This window comes from Diceros bicornis, chromosome 15 (genome assembly GCF_020826845.1).
Source record: "Diceros bicornis minor isolate mBicDic1 chromosome 15, mDicBic1.mat.cur, whole genome shotgun sequence".
Taxonomy (NCBI): domain Eukaryota; kingdom Metazoa; phylum Chordata; class Mammalia; order Perissodactyla; family Rhinocerotidae; genus Diceros; species Diceros bicornis.
Window position 1 is genome coordinate 50,449,813 of NC_080754.1, and position 19,460 is coordinate 50,469,272.

At 36.8% G+C, this 19,460-nt stretch overlaps 1 protein-coding gene across 3 annotated transcripts in view; it reads left to right on the top strand.

Annotated features, from left to right (window-relative positions):
• Positions 1-19,460, top strand: part of PLD1 (phospholipase D1) — a 202,927-nt gene that overhangs the window by 158,774 nt on the left and 24,693 nt on the right. For all 3 annotated transcript variants that reach the window (XM_058556350.1, XM_058556351.1, XM_058556349.1), the window contains 2 exons: positions 6,420-6,533; positions 8,991-9,040. In XM_058556350.1, the coding sequence (XP_058412333.1) occupies positions 6,420-6,533; positions 8,991-9,040 (164 nt within the window). The remainder of the gene's footprint in view (positions 1-6,419; positions 6,534-8,990; positions 9,041-19,460) is intronic.

Genomic DNA, 19,460 nt, shown 5'->3' on the forward strand with positions numbered 1-19,460 from the left:
AGATAACCTCCACGGTCTATGAAATTCCTGGAGAAGGGAACAAATGACAACATTTCGTGGCAGGAGAACTTCTGATTTAGATCATTGAATTGCTTTCATTTGATGCCAAAAATTATATAAATGGTAATCTCAGCAGATAGAGAGATGTAAAGATTAGCACAGGGCAGAGGCCAGCAATCATTTTGAGCCTGAGCACGTGCCCTGGCAGAGAGAGCAAGGAAGGGAGATAGTCTAAAAAAAATACAGCTGGGCCGTAGTGGGAACAGTTTAATAAAAGATTTTGTAGACTCTTGTTTGGGGGACACTGAAGGACGTGCCTGCCAAAGGTTATCAAGTCCAGAGTGAAGTCTAAGTCAGACAAGCTCGGCTAACCCTGAACATTCTCATGTTTAAAAGCTTTCCATTTTCAAAAGATAACCAATGAGAGAAATTACGTGTGTGTGCGTGCACAGTATATAATATGTCATATCTATAAAATCACGCATATAATATGCAAAGTCATTGCTAACAGGGCCAGTACTTCTAGTGGACTAGCAGTGATATTAGCCAACTCCCCCATTTACAGATGAGGAAACTGAAGACCAGAAAAAGCTCTACTGCATTTTAAAAGATTTGCCAAACTCAAGATAACATAGGTTATGTTCCAAACCACTGAGGAGCTACAGATCCAGTTCTCACATAACTGATACCACTAGCGTATAAAGTTCTCTCCACAAAAAACTCTAAGCCCCAATCACAATTCTTATTTCTGGCAGCATTCACTGCTGCTATGATAGGATTTATACCAGCTCTTGAAGTTGACAGCAATGAAATATGACCTATAAATCTCAAATTCTCAAAAAATAAAACATCTTGTCACTGAAGAAGCACGATGAGCTCCTTTGCGGCCTTCTTACAGATTCTGAGACCCCACTCTGAGCAGACCCCGCTCCTCTGACTGCCCTCCATGCTGAGGAGGGACCAAGGGTGAAGAAGGGGGTTTGGGAGAGAGAAGAACAAGGAGGGAAAAGTAGAGGGGAGCCGCTGCTATGACCCATTTACATGGTGCATTAGTCCTCTGTTTTAAAGGTACAAGCAGCGTTACAGCAATCACAAAAATTAAAAATATTAATTTTAAAGATCCTACACTCTCACCACCCTAAATAACTCACCTTTTATCTTCCTATTTCCTTTTTACTATATTAATATACATACTTATTTTTCTGTTGAATTGTAACTTATTTCCTTTTTGTATAACTCACCTAATCTCAAGTCTCATTTCCACACAATAGAAGGAAATTTAATTTAGTCACTTCCTGATAAATGTGGCCTAATCCAGTGATTTCTCTTTATTTCTGCTCTGTATTCAGTCAGTCAGGGTGCTACCCGGCCTCTCCCCTCCCTGACACACCCCCATCCTTGGTATAGATGCTAAGGAGCCCTAGACCTTCGGGAAGGGGTGTCCAGCTCTCATTATTGATCTGTCTTGGGCCAGTTCTGGCTTCTGCTTACTGTAACTTGGGGGCTTCAGCCTACTCCTTTCAGACCTGCCTTTCTGCCACTTCTGTATCGCTGCCACATCACGTGGGCTGGTAGACTACACTCTCGGCATTTCTCTGGGGTTCCACTGGAAGCAAGGCTCAGATCCTCATGGCTCCCATATCCTCATGTTTAAAAGGGGATGGGGTCTGTTATGTTCTCCCTGGAATTCTGCTTGACGGTGAAGGAAGGGGCTCTGCACTGAGTCTCACCCTTATTTCTTTATTCTCCTGCCTCAGCTCGAGGGATATCTATCTGGTTCTCCAAATCTAAGAAGGTGACATCTTTGTGTCCTGGTTTCTTTGTGAGAGTGCCACCCTAGGGGCAGTGCCTGCTTCATATCTCATGTCACAGAATGGGAGAAGTTAACACATTTAAGGGGAAAAATTATTTAATATTTCATAGTATCAGCCTGCCACATTTGTAATTGTCTTGTAATTGTAACTTTGCTTTAGGGCCATTTTAACACAGTACCAGAACTATTTTGCTAGTAAGCTATCATAGTGGTCATTTTTATCATTTTTAGTGGCTGCAAAATGTTATATCCATTGAGTGGCTATATATAATTTAGTTAACTGTCTGCCTATTATTGGACATTTATCTCAAATTTTTAGCTATTATTCATAGCGTTGCTATAAGACTTAGTGAGTTTTGAAAGAAAAACTTATTTAAGAAAAAAAGCCTGAGAATGCAATTTTATAAAATTGTTCTGAACTGAAGTGGATGAAGCGATTGCCTGCATGATGGCTTGGTGCCCACTAGCTCTTATCTTGCTTTTAAAATCATAAATAATTCTGCACTCGAGGGGCTCAGGTTCTTGCCCTAAGCTGATTGCTGTAATTTGCACCACCCTGACATTATGAGGATGCAGTGTTTCAGAAGAAATGAGAATCCTCAGCAGCTGAGAACTGTCGTCTTCCGGGGATTGGATCGAGGAAGGAGATGGGACATACTGTCACATAGAATTTTCTCTTCATTGGCTTCAACTTAGCCACAATTTTACGGTTTGAAATTCTAGAGCCCTTTTTTCTATAGCAATGAAAATCTAAGTCGTTCCTGCTAATTTGCTGAGCACTGTTTAAAAATTTCATCATTCAGGAACTGTGGCCTTGTAAAAAAACCAAGGCCTTGATATGAAGCTAACAGAGTCCCAGAGCAAGAAAATGTGAACATTCTGATTCCTATAAACTAAATTTGCACGAATGTTTTATCTAAAGATATAAGATTTTTACAGGACATTTCTTAATATCCTACACATGAGGTCTCTATATTGAAGTCATTTTTGCTTATATAAAACACGAGGATAAAAGGGAACCATCTTTTACAAACAGACCCACAAACAATACCAGCAATACCACCTCTAAGATTTTTCCAAATCTGAAAAATGACTTATGTGGGTCAGCATACACAGCAAAATAGTTTTTTTTGAAATAGCAGAAAATTAGAAACAATTGAAATGCCCACCAAGAGAACTGGTTTAATTATTATAGTACACATGTAGGATGGAATACCACACCACTGTTGTTAAAAAATGAGCAACTCCCTATGTACAGATCTCGAAGGATTCCCAAGATACACTGATAAATGATAAAAATAACATTCAGAAAAGTGTTTATAGTATTCTAACATTTGTGTAGAAGCAGAGAGTATATATATATGCTTATAAATTCATAGACTATTTCTAAAAGAACCCAGAAGGTAATGGGAGTTGCCCTCAGGGAAGGGAAACAGGGCCAGAAGATAAAGCAGAGAAAGAGAATTTTTTTCGTCATATAATCTTCTACCTCTTAAATTTTGTACTACAAGCATATATTATCCATTAGGAAATGTAATTTATTTGGTGGTTCCTCAAAAAGCTCAACGTAGAGGCCAGCCCCATGGCATAGCCGTTAAGTGCTCGCGCTCCGCTGCTGGCGGCCCAGGTTCGGATCCCAGGCGAGCCCCGATGCGCCGCTTATCAAGCCATGCTGTGGCGGCGTCCCTCATAAAGTGGAGGAAGATGGGCATGGATGTTAGCTCAGGGCCAGTCTTCCTCAGCAAAAAGAGGAGGATTGGCATGGATGTTAGCTCAGGGCTGATCTTCCTCAAAAAAAAAAAAAATTCTCAATGTAGAATAACTATATGACCCAGCAATGCTGCTCCTGGGTATATACCCAAAAGAACTGAACATAGGGACTCAGACAGATACTGTATGCCAGTGTTCATAACAGCATTATTTACATTAGTCAAAAGGTGGAAACAACCCAAGTGCCCATTCGCAGATGACTGGATAAACGAAATGTGGTCTGTACATACAATGGAATATTATTCAGCTATAAGGAGGAAGGAAATTCTCACACATGTTACAACATGGAGGAATCTTGAGGACATTATGCTAAGTGAAATAAGTCCGACACAAAAGGACACTTAGATGAAATATCTAGAACAGGCAAATTCGTAGAGATAGAAAGTAGATTAGAGGTTATTAGGAGTTGCAGGGAAGGGAAATGGGGAGTTATTGCTTAATTATCAGAGTTTCTGTTGGGGGTGATGAAAAAGTTTTGGAAATAGATATCATGATGGTTGCACAGCATGTGAATGTAATTAATACCACTGAATGGTACACCTAAAAATGGTTAAAATGGCAAATTTTATGTTATATATATTTTACCACAATAAAAAAATTCAAATAAAATGTATTTTAATTTAAAGAAAAAAGTCCGGTGCAGCTTAACCTCTTGTCTACCAAACATTTCCCAGAAACAAACATTCTTCCAACCTGACCCCATCCTCCCAAAGCAAATTGTACCAGATGCATACTGTGTGCCAGGGTCCTCTACTGGGCACTGATGAAAATAGAAAGACATGTGGACATACATCCTGTGTTTCAGAAGAGGTTATCACGTAGCCTAGGCAGCAGACAAGCATATCACTAAAGCGTAAAGCAAAAGCAGTGCTGAATAGACATACGTGCCACGTTCCGTGGGAGTGCAGAAGGAGGAGCACACCAATTTTGACTGGAAAATCCAGGGTGGCTTGACCGGGGAAGGAGCCATTTAGCTGCCCTGGAAGGAGAAGTTGGATTCTGCAAGGCAGAGAAGGGTGTTCTGGGCACAGAGGGCAGATCAGCCAACCTTCCTTAGCAGCGGGGTGCACTTCTGAGAAAAGGGCAGTGGTCTTCAGTCACTGGAGCGGGGGTCTGGGAGGATCATACTGAAGGTGATTCTGGAAAGGCAGTTGGGGCCAGATGCTGTCAATTTTTAAGTGTCTGGTTTAATTCGTTTGTACTTTTAAATCCTGGCTGTGGGGAAATAGCTTAGGTATTCTTTCTGTTCTTCTTTTCCACTGTCAGGTTTACCATTTAGGGATGTGAGTCACTTACCCTTATCAGGCAGAAATCTTGAACAGTTTACATTTTTTAAACGTTTTTCTCCCCCAACTCAAACTGTGTTTGCCATCTAGTGATTAATCCCTGCCATTGCAACAACCACTGCAAGTTCCTTGTTCCTCAGCGCTGCGGTTAAGCTCACCAGCCTCCAGGCTCCGTTCTGTTGGCCATCTCTCTGCCCTGAACTGAATTCACTCTCCACATGCCCTGATACGTACGTTGGCATTCAGAGACATCAGTAATGAAATCTGACCCCTCAGAGAGTAGTAATAATATTCACGTGAAAGAAAAATGTAGTTGTTTAGAAGAACATGAACTTTAGAAAATGAGTATTATGAAAAGTTTAAGTAGGATAGGATTTGAAAATTTACCAGCAGCAGCACTTGTGTGTGAATATAGCCTCTCAGGTGTACGGGTGAGATTCCTTGACCACAATGGATACCAGTCATATCCAGGCTTTCTCTTCTTCCTGTGTATCTTATAAATGGAGACAACGACTTTAACAGCTTTGCCTCCAAATAGGCGATACCTGTTTGAACATAATTCTCCAAATTTCTGACTTACTGAATGCAGATCAAAGTAAGGAGCGGCACTTTCTTCTTCTATTTGTTACGTCATTGAGTAGTAAAGGCAACTCAGATGCTTTTCTTTCCAAAGCTGTTGTTATTAAGTTGGGAGAGTGAGCCAAGAAATACTGTATTATATATGCAGAGGACTTAAAAATCAACATCAGGGCCGGCCCCGTGGCTTAGCGGTTAAGTGCTCGCGCTCCGCTACTGGCGGCCTGGGTTCGGATCCCGGGCGCGCACCAATGCACCACTTGTCTGGCCATGCTGAGGCTGCGTCCCACATACAGCAACTAGAAGGATGTGCAGCTATGACATACAACTATCTACTGGGGCTTTGGGGGAAAAATAAATAAATAAAAATAAAAAATCAACATCAGTCACTCAGAATTCTTGAAAGGCCCAGGGTAACATTTTGCAGCTGAATCAGAGTTTTTAAACAATGATGATTTTTGCATTGGAAAATATACTGGGTCCAGTATGTCTTTTTACCCCTGAGATCTAAGCTGTAGAAACTCATTTACTCAACAATTATTAACTGAATGCCTGCTATTTGCCAGGCTCTGAGCTGAGTACTGTGGATATAACTTGTTATACATAAAACTATAATGATAACATCTTTTTCAAAACTTGGTTATAATCCGCCCGCCCCACTTCCATGGGAATCAAGCAAGGCTTTCTTACAATGAATTTTGTCATAGGAAGGATTACGCTGTAGAGAGAGAGTGGATACGATTCCCACTTTACTGCCATGTTCAGCTACCTTTTCAGGTTGTTAAGAACTGTATTTGGATAACAGCTTCTGGCCTCCGATCCAGCAGCACCCCCAAGCCCTGAAATGGGATTGAGTGTATTGTAGGGAGCCATTTGCTCAATCTCTAAAACCATGAGAACTGCTTGGCTGTCATTTTTAACTGATACTCTATCTTTTTTTGGTGAATTTCTCTGCATGCATCTGACTTTTGCAGGGAAAGCCAGAGATACCGGGTGTATGTGGTGATACCACTTCTGCCAGGGTTCGAAGGAGACATTTCAACCGGTGGAGGAAACGCTCTCCAGGCAATAATGCACTTCAACTACAGGTGCCAAAAACCTAAAATTGTCTGTTTTCACCTTTCAATCAGTCATGCATGTAAGCTGGTGAAAGGAATGGAAATGTGTCTCCACATCTATTCAGTGGAGCGTTGAACAGATGAACACTTTTCTTTATTTTACTTTTGAATCTTAGCCTGTTTAGTAGTTGATGAAATTCAAATAGAGCCTAAAATCATAAATGGTGGGCCTAGGACACATGGCGACTATAAAAGAACTAAAATGTTAGTCTCTCTTATATATTCATTGCCTATTATATATATCTAAAGTCATTGTCTCCATTTATTAGATATATATGTGTATATATTTATATGTATACAATATGTACAAGTACAAAAGGGAGACTAATACTTTAGTTCTTTAGTATATATATTTATATATACATGTTTTTAAAATATATATACATATATGTATATATACATATGTATCTTTTATGTATATCTTTTTAAAAGATATGTATGCATATATATCTTTTTAAAAGATATGTATGCATACATATCTTTTAAATAGATATACATATGTCTTTTAAATTAATATATATGTACATATATATCTTAAATATATATATAATCAGGATTATATGTATAGAATATTGATTTAAAAATTATCTTTAAACCACCAAAGAGTTATTGAGCTTTCCATATTCTTTGCAGTAAGTAGAGAAAAGAAAAAAAATTAAATGCTTAAAATGCACACGTTTGTTGATGATTCTTTAGGTAGCGAGTCCTTCAACAAGGTTGGTAAAATAGCCTCTGCTAGTAAATGAAGCATGAAGGTTCTTTCCTATCTTGTGGAATTTTAATTCTGTTTTATCTGTTAAAATTTGGGGGAAAATGGTAAGTCCCAGTCTTGACATTCTAAAAAGCCAAGTTCCCGTATTCACTCAAGAAGGCACATGAAGCTCAGACTTGGCCAGTGGAGCGTTATGGAGGGTAGAGAGGTACTAGCTGTGGGCAGGCGTAGAGAGGTGGAGTAGAAAGTGATGGAAAGGCATTCCCGACGTGAACTCTGGGTCACTGAGTGGAAAAGAGAATGGGAGTGAAGAGGTAAGTGGACGGCCTGGGCATAAATCCAGCTCCCAGTTATAGGCTCTGTGACCTGAGATACAAAAGATTCCTGCTCAGGATCACACTCTTACTAAGTCAAAACAAGGTCTGGACTCTGGGTATTTTGTTTTAATAGCCCCTGTTTTTCAGAACCACCTGTAGTTTCCCACTTTTCTAGTCAAACTCGTTTGTGGGTGACAGACAAATGAGACCTTACTGAGAACCCCCAGTGTGTAATGCAGGTAAAAGTTCAGAGCCTTGGTCAGATTGGGGGTGGGGGCTTAGGTGCCCTTCTGCTTGGGTCCCCCTCCCTAGAGGCACCCCCTGCAGTGGTGGAAATCTTCTTTTTTAATCCTCTTGTTTCTTACTGACTTTTCAAGCTGTGTCTATCTGCCAGGGTTTCAAGTAAAGATGTTTTGTTTCCTCTTGGGTAATTTTGCCTGATTACAGTATGAGAGAACTTTATCTGTGCTTTGGTCTATACATTAGGTTGAAGATTTGCCCATTTCTAATATCATCTGATTTATAGTATGACAAACAGAGCTTTTCAAGTATTTAAAGCACTGACATATGTTTAATTGGATTTTATCTGCTTCATTTGCCATGCTAATATTATTTTTGGAATATTGTCAATTGTAATTATTTTCTATGACTGTTTTCTTGGGTTTGAACCAGCTGAGTGAAATAACATGCTTGGCTTTTGTTCAGCAACCAAAACTGTAACTTTTTATTATGCAAAAACATCTCTATTTGCTGGCATCATCTTTAATAATATCAGCACTTCCCAGGCATAACTATATTTTTAATTGCTTTCATAGAGCAAGCAGATGGAGCATAAAATTTTTTATTTTGTTAGTCTTTGTAATTCATCGACCATTATCAGAGTCTTGAGAAACAAAATCATTAGCAGAGTCAGTTATTTGAGACTATATTTTTCACTTCTAAGGGGTTTGCTGACTTTACAGAGACACCCCAGGTATAATAGTTTCTTTAATTCCAAAATTACTCTGCTAAGTGTTTGCCCTTTTTACCTCTGAAAGTAATGTGAATCTGTCAGTATTCTTATCTATCAACGCATTCTAAATTTTACTGTCACCGAATTTTCTAAGAGGCAAAGTTCATTCATAACCCATCTTTTAAAAATAGCGTCTCTTTCTGAAATCTAACATCAATTTTATAACTTTTCCATTTACCCAACTCAACACAACTACCTTGTCCCATCAGTGACATTACAAGTGATAGTCATGTGGTTTTTTAGCTTTTAAAACATCTATGTAGCATCTTCTCATAAAAGCACTTGTTGTGTTTTTACTTGGATTAAGACTATAGCCCACAGATATTGCAATGGGATTGGTTCCTTTGAAATCTCCATAATTATTTCTTTCCTTTATATATGTCCAGAACCATGTGCAGAGGAGAAAATTCCATCCTTGGACAGTTAAAAGCAGAGCGTAAGTAACTGCTTTTCTTTTCCTCCTTGGTTGTTTTTGGTGACATATCAGTAATCGTTAATGTTTTCACAGTGTGTTTATAGAGCTCTAAGCACAAAAAGTAGCCCAAAAAATGCTTAACAGAGATAAGTTACTTATTCTCATTAAATTGCCCAAACCAATGTTCAGATGAAGACACGACGACTTGAGATGCATAGGTGATAAAAAATGAGAGTATTTTTATAATTTATTCTTATTATTTATTTTTATTTTTTTATAATAATTGTTTTGATAATAAGTGGGATTTGCAAGGCATTTCACAAGGACCCTATATGTGTCTTCTCCTGTGGGTCCTTCACCACAGTCCTGAGAAGTAAGCAGGACAGGTATCATCCCTGCTATAAAGATGAGGACACAAATGCTACAAGGTCAACAGGTATTTATGTGGCCTCCTATATATGCAGAAGTCCCAGGGATCTCACAACAACGTCTTATTTTTAGGGAAGAAAACCGATTATATAAGCATTTGCCACCATAACACTTCACTAAATCTTTGAGGGTATTATACTGGAGGTAAATAAATAAGAAAAAAAAATGCAGTAATACCTTTCACTTCTGCCATTCTTCATATTTTCAAGGTAGTTTCTGAAATATCTTCTCAATTGATCCTTCTACATAGTTCTTAGCTACAGTATATTATAACTACAGGTTTACTTATCTATATCTCCATGAACTGACTCTAAGTTCAGCACATAGTAGGTGCTCAATAATGTCCTATGCCCCATAAAATAGGTATGGGAGCTTCCACAAGAACTAAGCCGGAATCAGAACCCCAGTTGTCTGACCGCTAGTTCAGACTGGTTCCAGATTTTGAAAACTTGGAGGGCCACATTAAAAAGACTAGATTTTATCCAGAAGAAGACAAGGTAAGGTTGATGGAAGCCTCTGATCCCTGGAGTGAACTCTGATATCAAAGTCGTATTTATATGAAGATTCACTTATTGTTGGTAAGCAGAGTAGAGAGGGACTGGTGGCAGGTGAGAGGTAATGGTTCACTGGTAATGGAAAGAAAGGTTATATATGAATAAGACTGAAGGAAGACTTGAGGGGATGTGGAAGAAGAAGAGTAAGGGAAGTGTCAGATAATCCTGAGTTTCAACTCAGCTGACCAGGAGAATGGAGGTCCCACAGGGAAATCTGGAAAAGTTAAGGGGAGCCATCACAATCATATGATGCCATGTGGTGTGGCCTTCGGAAATGCTATAAACCTCAATTGAGTTTTTTGAAGATTTTATTTTACACTGCTAACCTCCTAAATGGAGTACACTGGATGATGTATCAGAATGTGGGGAGAAAATATTAGTTTTTCCATGTGTGTATATTTTTACTTAACATACAGAATTAGGACATCAACAGGAATGGCATGGTATGAATCTCCAAAAATTCCCTCCTACATAAAAGCAACAAAAACACTGACAAAAATTGTCAAAATCAACTTTTTCAGAACCTTGGAAATTACAAAGGCTTTTAACAATCTGAAGAGTGTTTATTCAAGAAAGACAGCAGACTCTTGGTAAAAGCAACAAGCTTTGTGGCATTTTAATTTGCCATATACCATCCCCCCTGCTCAGTTCCACAGTAGCCTTGAAAGCCATCTTCCCATCATGTGAAAACCAGCAGCCTGGCAGCCACTAGAGAGAGCCGAATGGACTTGAAGCTTCTGTCCTGTGAAAGTTCTCAGAGAATTGTCATAATTTGACCTGTCTGACAGTTTAAAACTCTTTAAAATGGCTAGTTTAACTATATTCAAAGAACTAAAGGAAACAATATCTAAATAACTAAAGTGAAGTATAAAAACAATGTCTCCCCAATAAAGAATATAAAAAAATAGAATTTTTTAATTAAAAAGTGTCTATAATTTTTTTTTTTATAAAAAAGGAACCAAATATAAATTCGGGAGTTGAAAAGTATAATAACTGAAATGAAATGTACGTCAGAGGGGCTCAGCAGCAGATTTAAGCAGGCAGAAGAATCAACAAACTTGAAGATAGGTGAATTGAGATTATCTAGTCTGAGGAACAAAGAAAAAAGAATGAAGAAAAATGCACAGAGCCTCAGAGACCTGTGAAACACCATCAAGCATATCAGTATACACATAATGGGAGTCCCAGGAGAGGATAGAGAGAAAAGTGCAGATAGAATATTTAAAGAAATAACCAGTGAAAACTTTCCAAATTTGATGAAAAACATGAATCTACACATCCAAGAAGCTCAACAAAACCCAAGTAGGATAAACTTAAAGAGATCCACACCAAAACACATCATAAACAAAATATTGAAAGATAAAAACAAAAAGAGAATCTTGAAAGCAGCAAGAGAGAAGCAAATCATCAAGTACAAGGGATCCTCACTAAGATTAACAGCCAGTTTTTCATTAGAAACCATGAAGATCAGAATGCAATGTAAGGACATATTTAAAGTGCTGAAAGAAAAGATTGTCTGTATCGGACAAAACTATCCAAAAATGAAGGAGAAAATAAGGTGTTCTCAGATAAGCAAAAACTGAGAGAATTTATTGCTAGCAGACCTACCCTACAAGAAATGCTAAAGAGAGTCCTTCAGGCAGAAATTAAAGGGCATTGGACAGTAACTTGAGTCTTCATGAAGCAATAAAGAGCACCAATAATGATAACTACCTAGGTAAATTAAAAAGACAGTATAGATATATTTTCTGTTTGTAACTCTTGTTTTCTCCAATCTAAATTAAAAGAGAGCTGCATAGGGCCGGCCCCGTGGCTTAGCGGTTGGGTGCGTGCACTCCGCTACTGGTGGCCCAGGTTCGGATCCTGGGCGCGCACTGACGCACCGCTTCTCCGGCCATGCTGAGGCTGCGTCCCACATACAGCAACTAGAAGAATGTGCACCTATGACATACAACTATCTACTGGGGCTTTGGGGAAAAAAAAAGGAGGAGGATTGGCAATAGATGTTGGCTCAGAGCCGGTCTTCCTCAGCAAAAAGAGGAGGATTGACATGGATGTTAGCTCAGGGCTGATCTTCCTCACAAAAAAAAAAAAAAAAGATACCTGCATAAAGCAATAATTATAAATCTATGTTGATGAGTATATAATTTTTAAAGATCTAATTTGTATGATAATAGCATAAGAAAGGGGGAAGAGAATGAAGTTATGTAAGGGAAAAGTTTTAGTATACTATTGAAATCAAGTTGGTATTAATCCAAACTAGATTGTTATAAATTAAGATATTAATTATAATCCCCAGGAGAACAACTAAGAAAATAACTTTTAAAATATAGTAAACGACAAGGGAATTAAAGTGGTACATTAGAAAATATCTATTTAACAAAAGATGGCAGATATGGAGAAATTGAGGAACAAAAAAAGTATAACACATGAATAACAAATAGCAAAATGGCAGTAGTAAGTCCTTCCTGACCAGTAATTATAACAGAAATAAATGGATTAAACTCTCCAAGTAAATGCAGAGATTGGCAGAATGAATTTTTCTTAAAAAAATGACCCAACTAGGGGTCTGGCCCCATGGTGTAGCGGTTAAGAGCGCGTGCTCCACTGCTGGCGGCCTGGGTTCGGATCCTGGGCACACACCGGCACACTGCTTGTCAGGCCATGCTGTGGCGGCGTCCCATATAAAGTGGAGGAAGATGGGCATGGATGTTAGCTCAAGGTCAGTCTTCCCTCAGCAAAAAGAGGAGGATTGGCATGGATGTTAGCTCAGGGCTGATCTTCCACGCACGCGCACACACACACACACTAAATAAATAAATATTAAAAAAAAAAAAATACTAAAAAAAAAAATGACCCAACTATATGCTATCTACAAGAGACTCCAGATTCAAGACATAAATAGGTTGAAAGTAGAAGGATGGAAAAATATATTCTATGCAAACAATAACAAAAAAAATAGAGTGGCTATACCAATATCAGATAAAATAGACCTTAAATAAGAAATTTTTATGAGAGGATATTATGTAATGATAACAAGTTTAATCTATCAAGAAAATATAAAAACTATAAACATATATATATACCTAACAACAGATCCCAAAGTACATGAAGCAAAAACTGATAGAATTAAAAAGAGAAATACACAATTCAAAAATAATAGTTGGAGTCTTTAATACCCCATATTCAATAATGTATAGAACAGCTGGACAAAAGATCAGCACTGACACTGAAGACTTAAGACTATAAACCAACTAGACCAACAAGGCAACTATGGAAGACTCCACCTAATTACAACAGAATACACATTCTCAAGTACACATGGAACATTCTCCAGGATAGACCATATGGTAGTCCATAAAACAAGTCTCAAATTTTAAAGGTTTCAAATCATATAAAGTATGTTCTCTGGCCACAATGGAATGAAGTTATAGATCAATAACAAAAGGAAATTTTAGAAATTCACAAATAGGTGGAAATTAAACAACACATTTCTAAATAACCAAAGAATCAAACAAGATACTGCAAGGGATGTTAGAAAATATTTCGAGATGAATGAAAATGAAAAAAACATATCAAAACTTATGAGACATATCTAAAGCAATACTTAGAGGGAAAGTTATAGCTTAAACACCTATATTAAAAAGAAGAAAGATCTCATATCAATAACCAAATTCTACACCTTAAGAAACTAGAAGAAGAGCAAATTAAACTCAAAGAAAGCAGAATGAAGGAAATAATAGAGATTGAAGGGGAAATAAATGAGATAAGAGAAAAAACAATAAAGAAAATAATGAAAATGGGCCGGCCCCATGGCTTAGCAGTTAAGTGCACGCGCTCCGCTACTGGTGGCCCAGGTTCAGATCCCAGGCACGCACCGACGCACCGCTTCTCTGGCCATGCTGAGGCCGCGTCCCACATATAGCAACTAGAAGGATGTGCAACTATGACATACAACTATCTACTGGGGCTTTGGGGGGAAAAAGAAAAAAAGGAGGAGGATTGGCAATAGATGTTATCTCAGAGCTGGTCTTCCTCAGCAAAAAGAGGAGGATTGGCATGGATGTTAGCTCAGGGCTGATCTTCCTCACAAAAAAAAAAAAAATGAAAACAAAAGTTGATTCTTTGAAAAGATCAACAAAATTGACAAATCTTTAGCTGGACTGACCAAGTGAAAAATAGATGAAAACCCAAATTACCAAAAAAGGAGTATAAAAGAACACTATGAACAGTTAAATGCCAACAAATTAGTTGACCTAGATAAGATGGACAAATTCATAGAAAGACATAAACTACCAAAACTGACTCAAGAAGAAATTGAACTCTGAATAGATTTATAACTGGTAAAGAAATTGATTAGTAACAATCTTTTACAGTCTGATTAACAATCTTTCTACAAAGAAAAGCCCAGGCTCAGAGGGCTTTGTTGGTGAATTCTACCATCCACAGAAGAATTAACACCAATTCTTCACAAACCTTTCCCAAAAAAATACAAGAAGAGGGAATACTTCCCAACTCATTCTATGAGACCAGTATCACCCTGATATCAAAACCAAAGTCATTAAAAGAAAAGAAAGCTACAGACCAATATTCCTTATGAATATAGACACAAAATTCCTCAGTGAAATACTACTAAACTGAATCCAATAATATAAAAAGGATTATACACCATGACCAAATGAGATTTATCCCAAGAATGCATGGTTGGTTTAACATCTGAAAAGCAAGCAACATAATACACCATGTTAATAGAATAAAGGACAAAGGCCACATGATCATCTTATTAGACACATGAAATGCATTTGACAAAATCCAAAACCCTTTCATGATAAAAACAGTCAACAAACTAGGAGTAGAAGAGAGTTCCCTCAACCTCATTAAGGGCATCTATCAATACCCACAGCTAGCATCATACTTAATGGTGAAAGACTGAAAGCATTCTCCCTATGATTAGTAACAAAGTGAGAATGTCCACTCTTGTCAACATTGTACTAGAGATTTTAGCCAAGACAATTAGGTGAGAAAAAGAAAAGATAAGAAAGAGAAGAGCAAAACTATCTCTTTTACAGATGACATGATCTTGTATATAGGAAATCCTAAGGAATTCTCAGCCACACACACAAACACTAGTAGAACAAATAAATGAGTCCAGTAATGTGGCAAGATACAAAATCAATATATAAAAATCAATTGTATTTCTATACACTAGCAATAAGTAAGCTGAAAATGAAATTAAGGAAACAATTTCATTTACCATAGCGTCAAAAAGAATAAAACACTTAGGAATAAACTTAACAAAAATAGTACAAGATTTTTACACTAAAAATTATAAAATATCATTGAAAGAAATTAAAGAAGATCTAAATAAATGGAAAGACATCCTGTGTTCATGGATTGGAAGACTTTAACATTGTTAAGATGACAGTACTCCCCAAATTGATCTCCAGATTCAACACAATTCCTATCAAAATCCCAGCTGCCTTTTTGCAGAAATTGACAAGCTGATCCGAAAATTCATGTGGAATCACAAGCATCTAGAATAGCCAAAACAATCTTGGAAAAAAAGAACAAATTGGAGGACTCACACTCCCAATTTTAAAATTTACTACAAACTTACAGTAATAAAGAGAATGTGGTACTGATATAAGGTTAGACATATAGATCAAAGGAATAGAATTGAGAATCCAGAAATAAACTCTTAAGATTACAGTCAATTGAATTTCAACAAGGATTCCAAGACATTTCAATGGAGAAAGAATAATTTTTTCAAGAAATGGTGATGGAACAACTAGATATCCACATGTAAAAGAAAGAAGTTGGACCTCTACCTCACACCATATACCAAAAATAAGTCAAAATGGATCAAAGACCTAAATGTAACAGCTGAAACTATGAAACTCTTAGAAGAAAAGATAGGCATAAATCATTATGACCTTGTATTAAGCAATGGTTTCTTGGATTTTACACCAAAAACAAAAATGTAGAAATAGATAAATTAGATTTCATCAAATATGAAATCTTTTGTGCTCTGATGGACATTATCAAGGAAGTGGAAAAAATGACAGAATGGTAGAAAATGTTTGCAAATCATATATCTGATGAAGAATTTATATCCTGATATATAGAGAACATTTACAATTCAACAATAAAAAGAATAATCCAATTTAAAAATGGGCTAAGGATCTAAATAGACATTTCTCCAAAGAAGATATACAATGGCTAATAAGCACATGAGAAAGATGCTCAACATCGTTAGTCATAATTCAAATAAAAACTACAAGATACAACTTCATACTCACTAGGATTGCTATAATTTAAAAAATAAAAAAGGTATTGATGAGGATATGGAGATATTGGAACTCTCATACATTGCTGCTGGAAATTCAAAATGGGATAGGTTCTTTGGAAAGCAATTTGATAGTTCCTCAAAAGTTAAACATAGAATTACCTCACAACCCAGCAATTCTGCTCCGTAGTATGCACCCAAGAGAATTGAAAACATATGTCTACACAAAAACTTGCACATGAATGTTTATAGCAGCATTATTCATAATAACCAAAAGTGGAAACAACCCAAATATCCATTAACTGATGAATGCAGTAACAAAATGTATATATCCACACAACGGAATGTTATTTAAATACAAAAAAGAAAGTACTGATACATGCTACAAAATGCATGAACCTTGAAAATATGCGAAGTAAAAAGAAGCCAGACACAAAAGGCCACATATTGTATAATTCCATTTTTATGAAATATTTTTATAGGCAAACCCATAGAGACAGGAAAGTAGATTAGTCATTGCCAGGGTCTGTGGAGAGAGTAGAGTGGGGCGTGACTCCTGATGGGTATAGCGTTTCTTTCGGGGATAATAAAAATATCTTCAAGTTAGAGAGTGGTGATGATTGTACAGCTTTGTGAATATACTTTTTAAAAAACCACTAAATTGTGCACTGTATAGGGGTGAATTTTATGGTATATGGATTTTAAATGATTTGGAAGCTTTAAAAACAATGAATTAAGCTTTTAGTACATTTATATAATTTTAAATATATATTGATGTGTTGAGTGTTCAATAATTTTTCACTAATGGTCTGCTCAGTCTGGAACACTTTAGAAACAACTTTAGACATAAGACATGTACATCAGCAATAATAAATACTTGCAAAAGTTGACCAATTGCATCCAGGACAGAGAAGATTTACCAGAGCATTATCCCTATCTCTGTTTTCTAAAATGAAGCTGATAGTGAATGCGTAAGTCTCTAAAAGATATATTGATAAAATAAAATCAGAAAAGCCATTCAGTGCTGATAGTGGCTAGGAAAAATACAAAGGTGAGGTTATAGGAAAATAAAAAGTCAGAACAAGCCTATTTAGTTTCTCAGCCATAAAGATGTCCTGAGCTTATTATAAAGCGTTTCCTTCAGCTGTGGCCCCTTTTCCTGTCTTTGCCTATTCAGAGGAAAAATTGGATTTTAACACAAGAAGTAATTTCTATGTTAAGCCCTCTTATGAAAAGATTTCCACATACCCTGGGAACAAGTCAAAATCAGGCATCTCAGTGGGGAAAATGTTCATACGCTAAACATGGAAGAACAGATTAATTACATAATGCCCCCTTTTCGGTACAACATTGTATTGTTGGTTTTGTTTTTGTAAATGTGTAGTGGGTTTTGAATACATGAACTAGCTAATCCCTAATTGGATAGAGAACTGTAGTTCTCTATTGTTTCAATTCTTTAGAAATAACAAAAATGCTGCTATGAACATGTTAAAATTCCTGAAAAGAAAACCAGCAGCTATTAGTGTATAATTATCTTGATACTCCAATCATCAGGGATTTAGTGTTTAATTTAAAGCATTTCTTTATCATTTTTATAATTTTTGTGAATTATGGCATTTTGGCAGCCAATTTAGTATAATATAACACCAGGTTTAGAGGTATTCAAGCAGGATTAGAAATGTACATATAAGAAGTGCTACAAGTTTTTAAGTAACAAAAGCCTGTAACAACTCTTGAAGTCCTTTCACAAAATTTCCTTATCAACATCAAGAGTCTATTGTATTGAATTTCTCTTCTTTTGAGGTATGTATGCACTAATGTTCACAACAGATATGTCCTTAGGGGCCCATATAAACCTCCAGATTCTCATGACATGGCATTTGGAAACCTCCATTCATTCAGTCAGTCATTTATTCAACTTCTTTTTAGCACTATGCAAGGATTGAGGATACAAAGATGTATAAGACCTCCACAACAGTAGGAGAAATGGAGGATTAAATAAATGTTTGTAAAATAATATATTAGGCATTATATTAGAAATATTTTCCAGGAATTTTATGGGCATGAAGGGCTTAAAAGAGGAAATGCTCCTCTCTCCTGGATCAGAGAAGACTTTAAAGAGGAGGTGAGGCTTTAGCTGAAGCCTCTTTCCAATATAACATTAACAAATGGGGAAGAAATTGATTTGCAAAAATCTCATTTATGTGAAACTTTTTAGAAATGCATCCCTTACACGTAATGTACCCGTACACTAACACACAAACTCTTGGCAAACACGGCTACAAGATCACTCATATATATAAGGTAAGGGTTATTTGCAGATGGAGAAATCTCTGTACATAACCTGTGAATGAATTTCTTTCCAAGATACCCAAATTTAATAGAATCAACAGTAGAATAACATCAACAGTAAAATAAGAAACATCACTAATACATAGAAATTTCAGTAAATGGAATATGAACTACTCTTGTTTCTATTAGTATGCTTCAGATTCTCTTAAAGAAAAAAAATGATTTATATTCTCTTTCTGTTAGAATTCATCATGTTTTGGTTCCACTCCATTTATTCTTGGTGTCAGACTTTGCTTATCCAGGACGACTGCTATGTTGGCGAGGGACCATAAAATCTTGTGACTAACACTCATGCCAGGGTAATGATTATGGGTTGGCTTGGTATGGAATGCATTTCTTCTTATCACATGAATGGCCCTCACATGGCAAGAGGCACTTAAAGTACGCTTTAAAGTACAAACCTGGTACTGCTTGCTCTGAAGAAAATTCTCCAAAGTCAAATGTAGTCAGGATTTTTTCATTTCCTAATTTTAATGATTTAGAAAGAGGAGTGTTATTTAATTGCCAACATTTTTATTTACCCGGAGTCTGTAAAATTTAACTGCCGCTTTGTGCTGAATATGCTACAAACTATGGATACATCGGGCAGTTTGGGCGCACATCTTGTATCTGATTTAAACTGCAGCAGTGTCAACCAAGATAGACGCAAACGTCACCTGAAGCCTTGGGTTACCTACTCTGGCTCTGCTTTAATTATCACACTTAAGTAGTTACTCACCAAATCATTGAAATAAAATGTTTATATGTGAATATAGTTTTGGATTGCCTCAGCAAAGTGATTTCATAGAAAGCACTTCAATATGATTTTTAAAAAATGTAT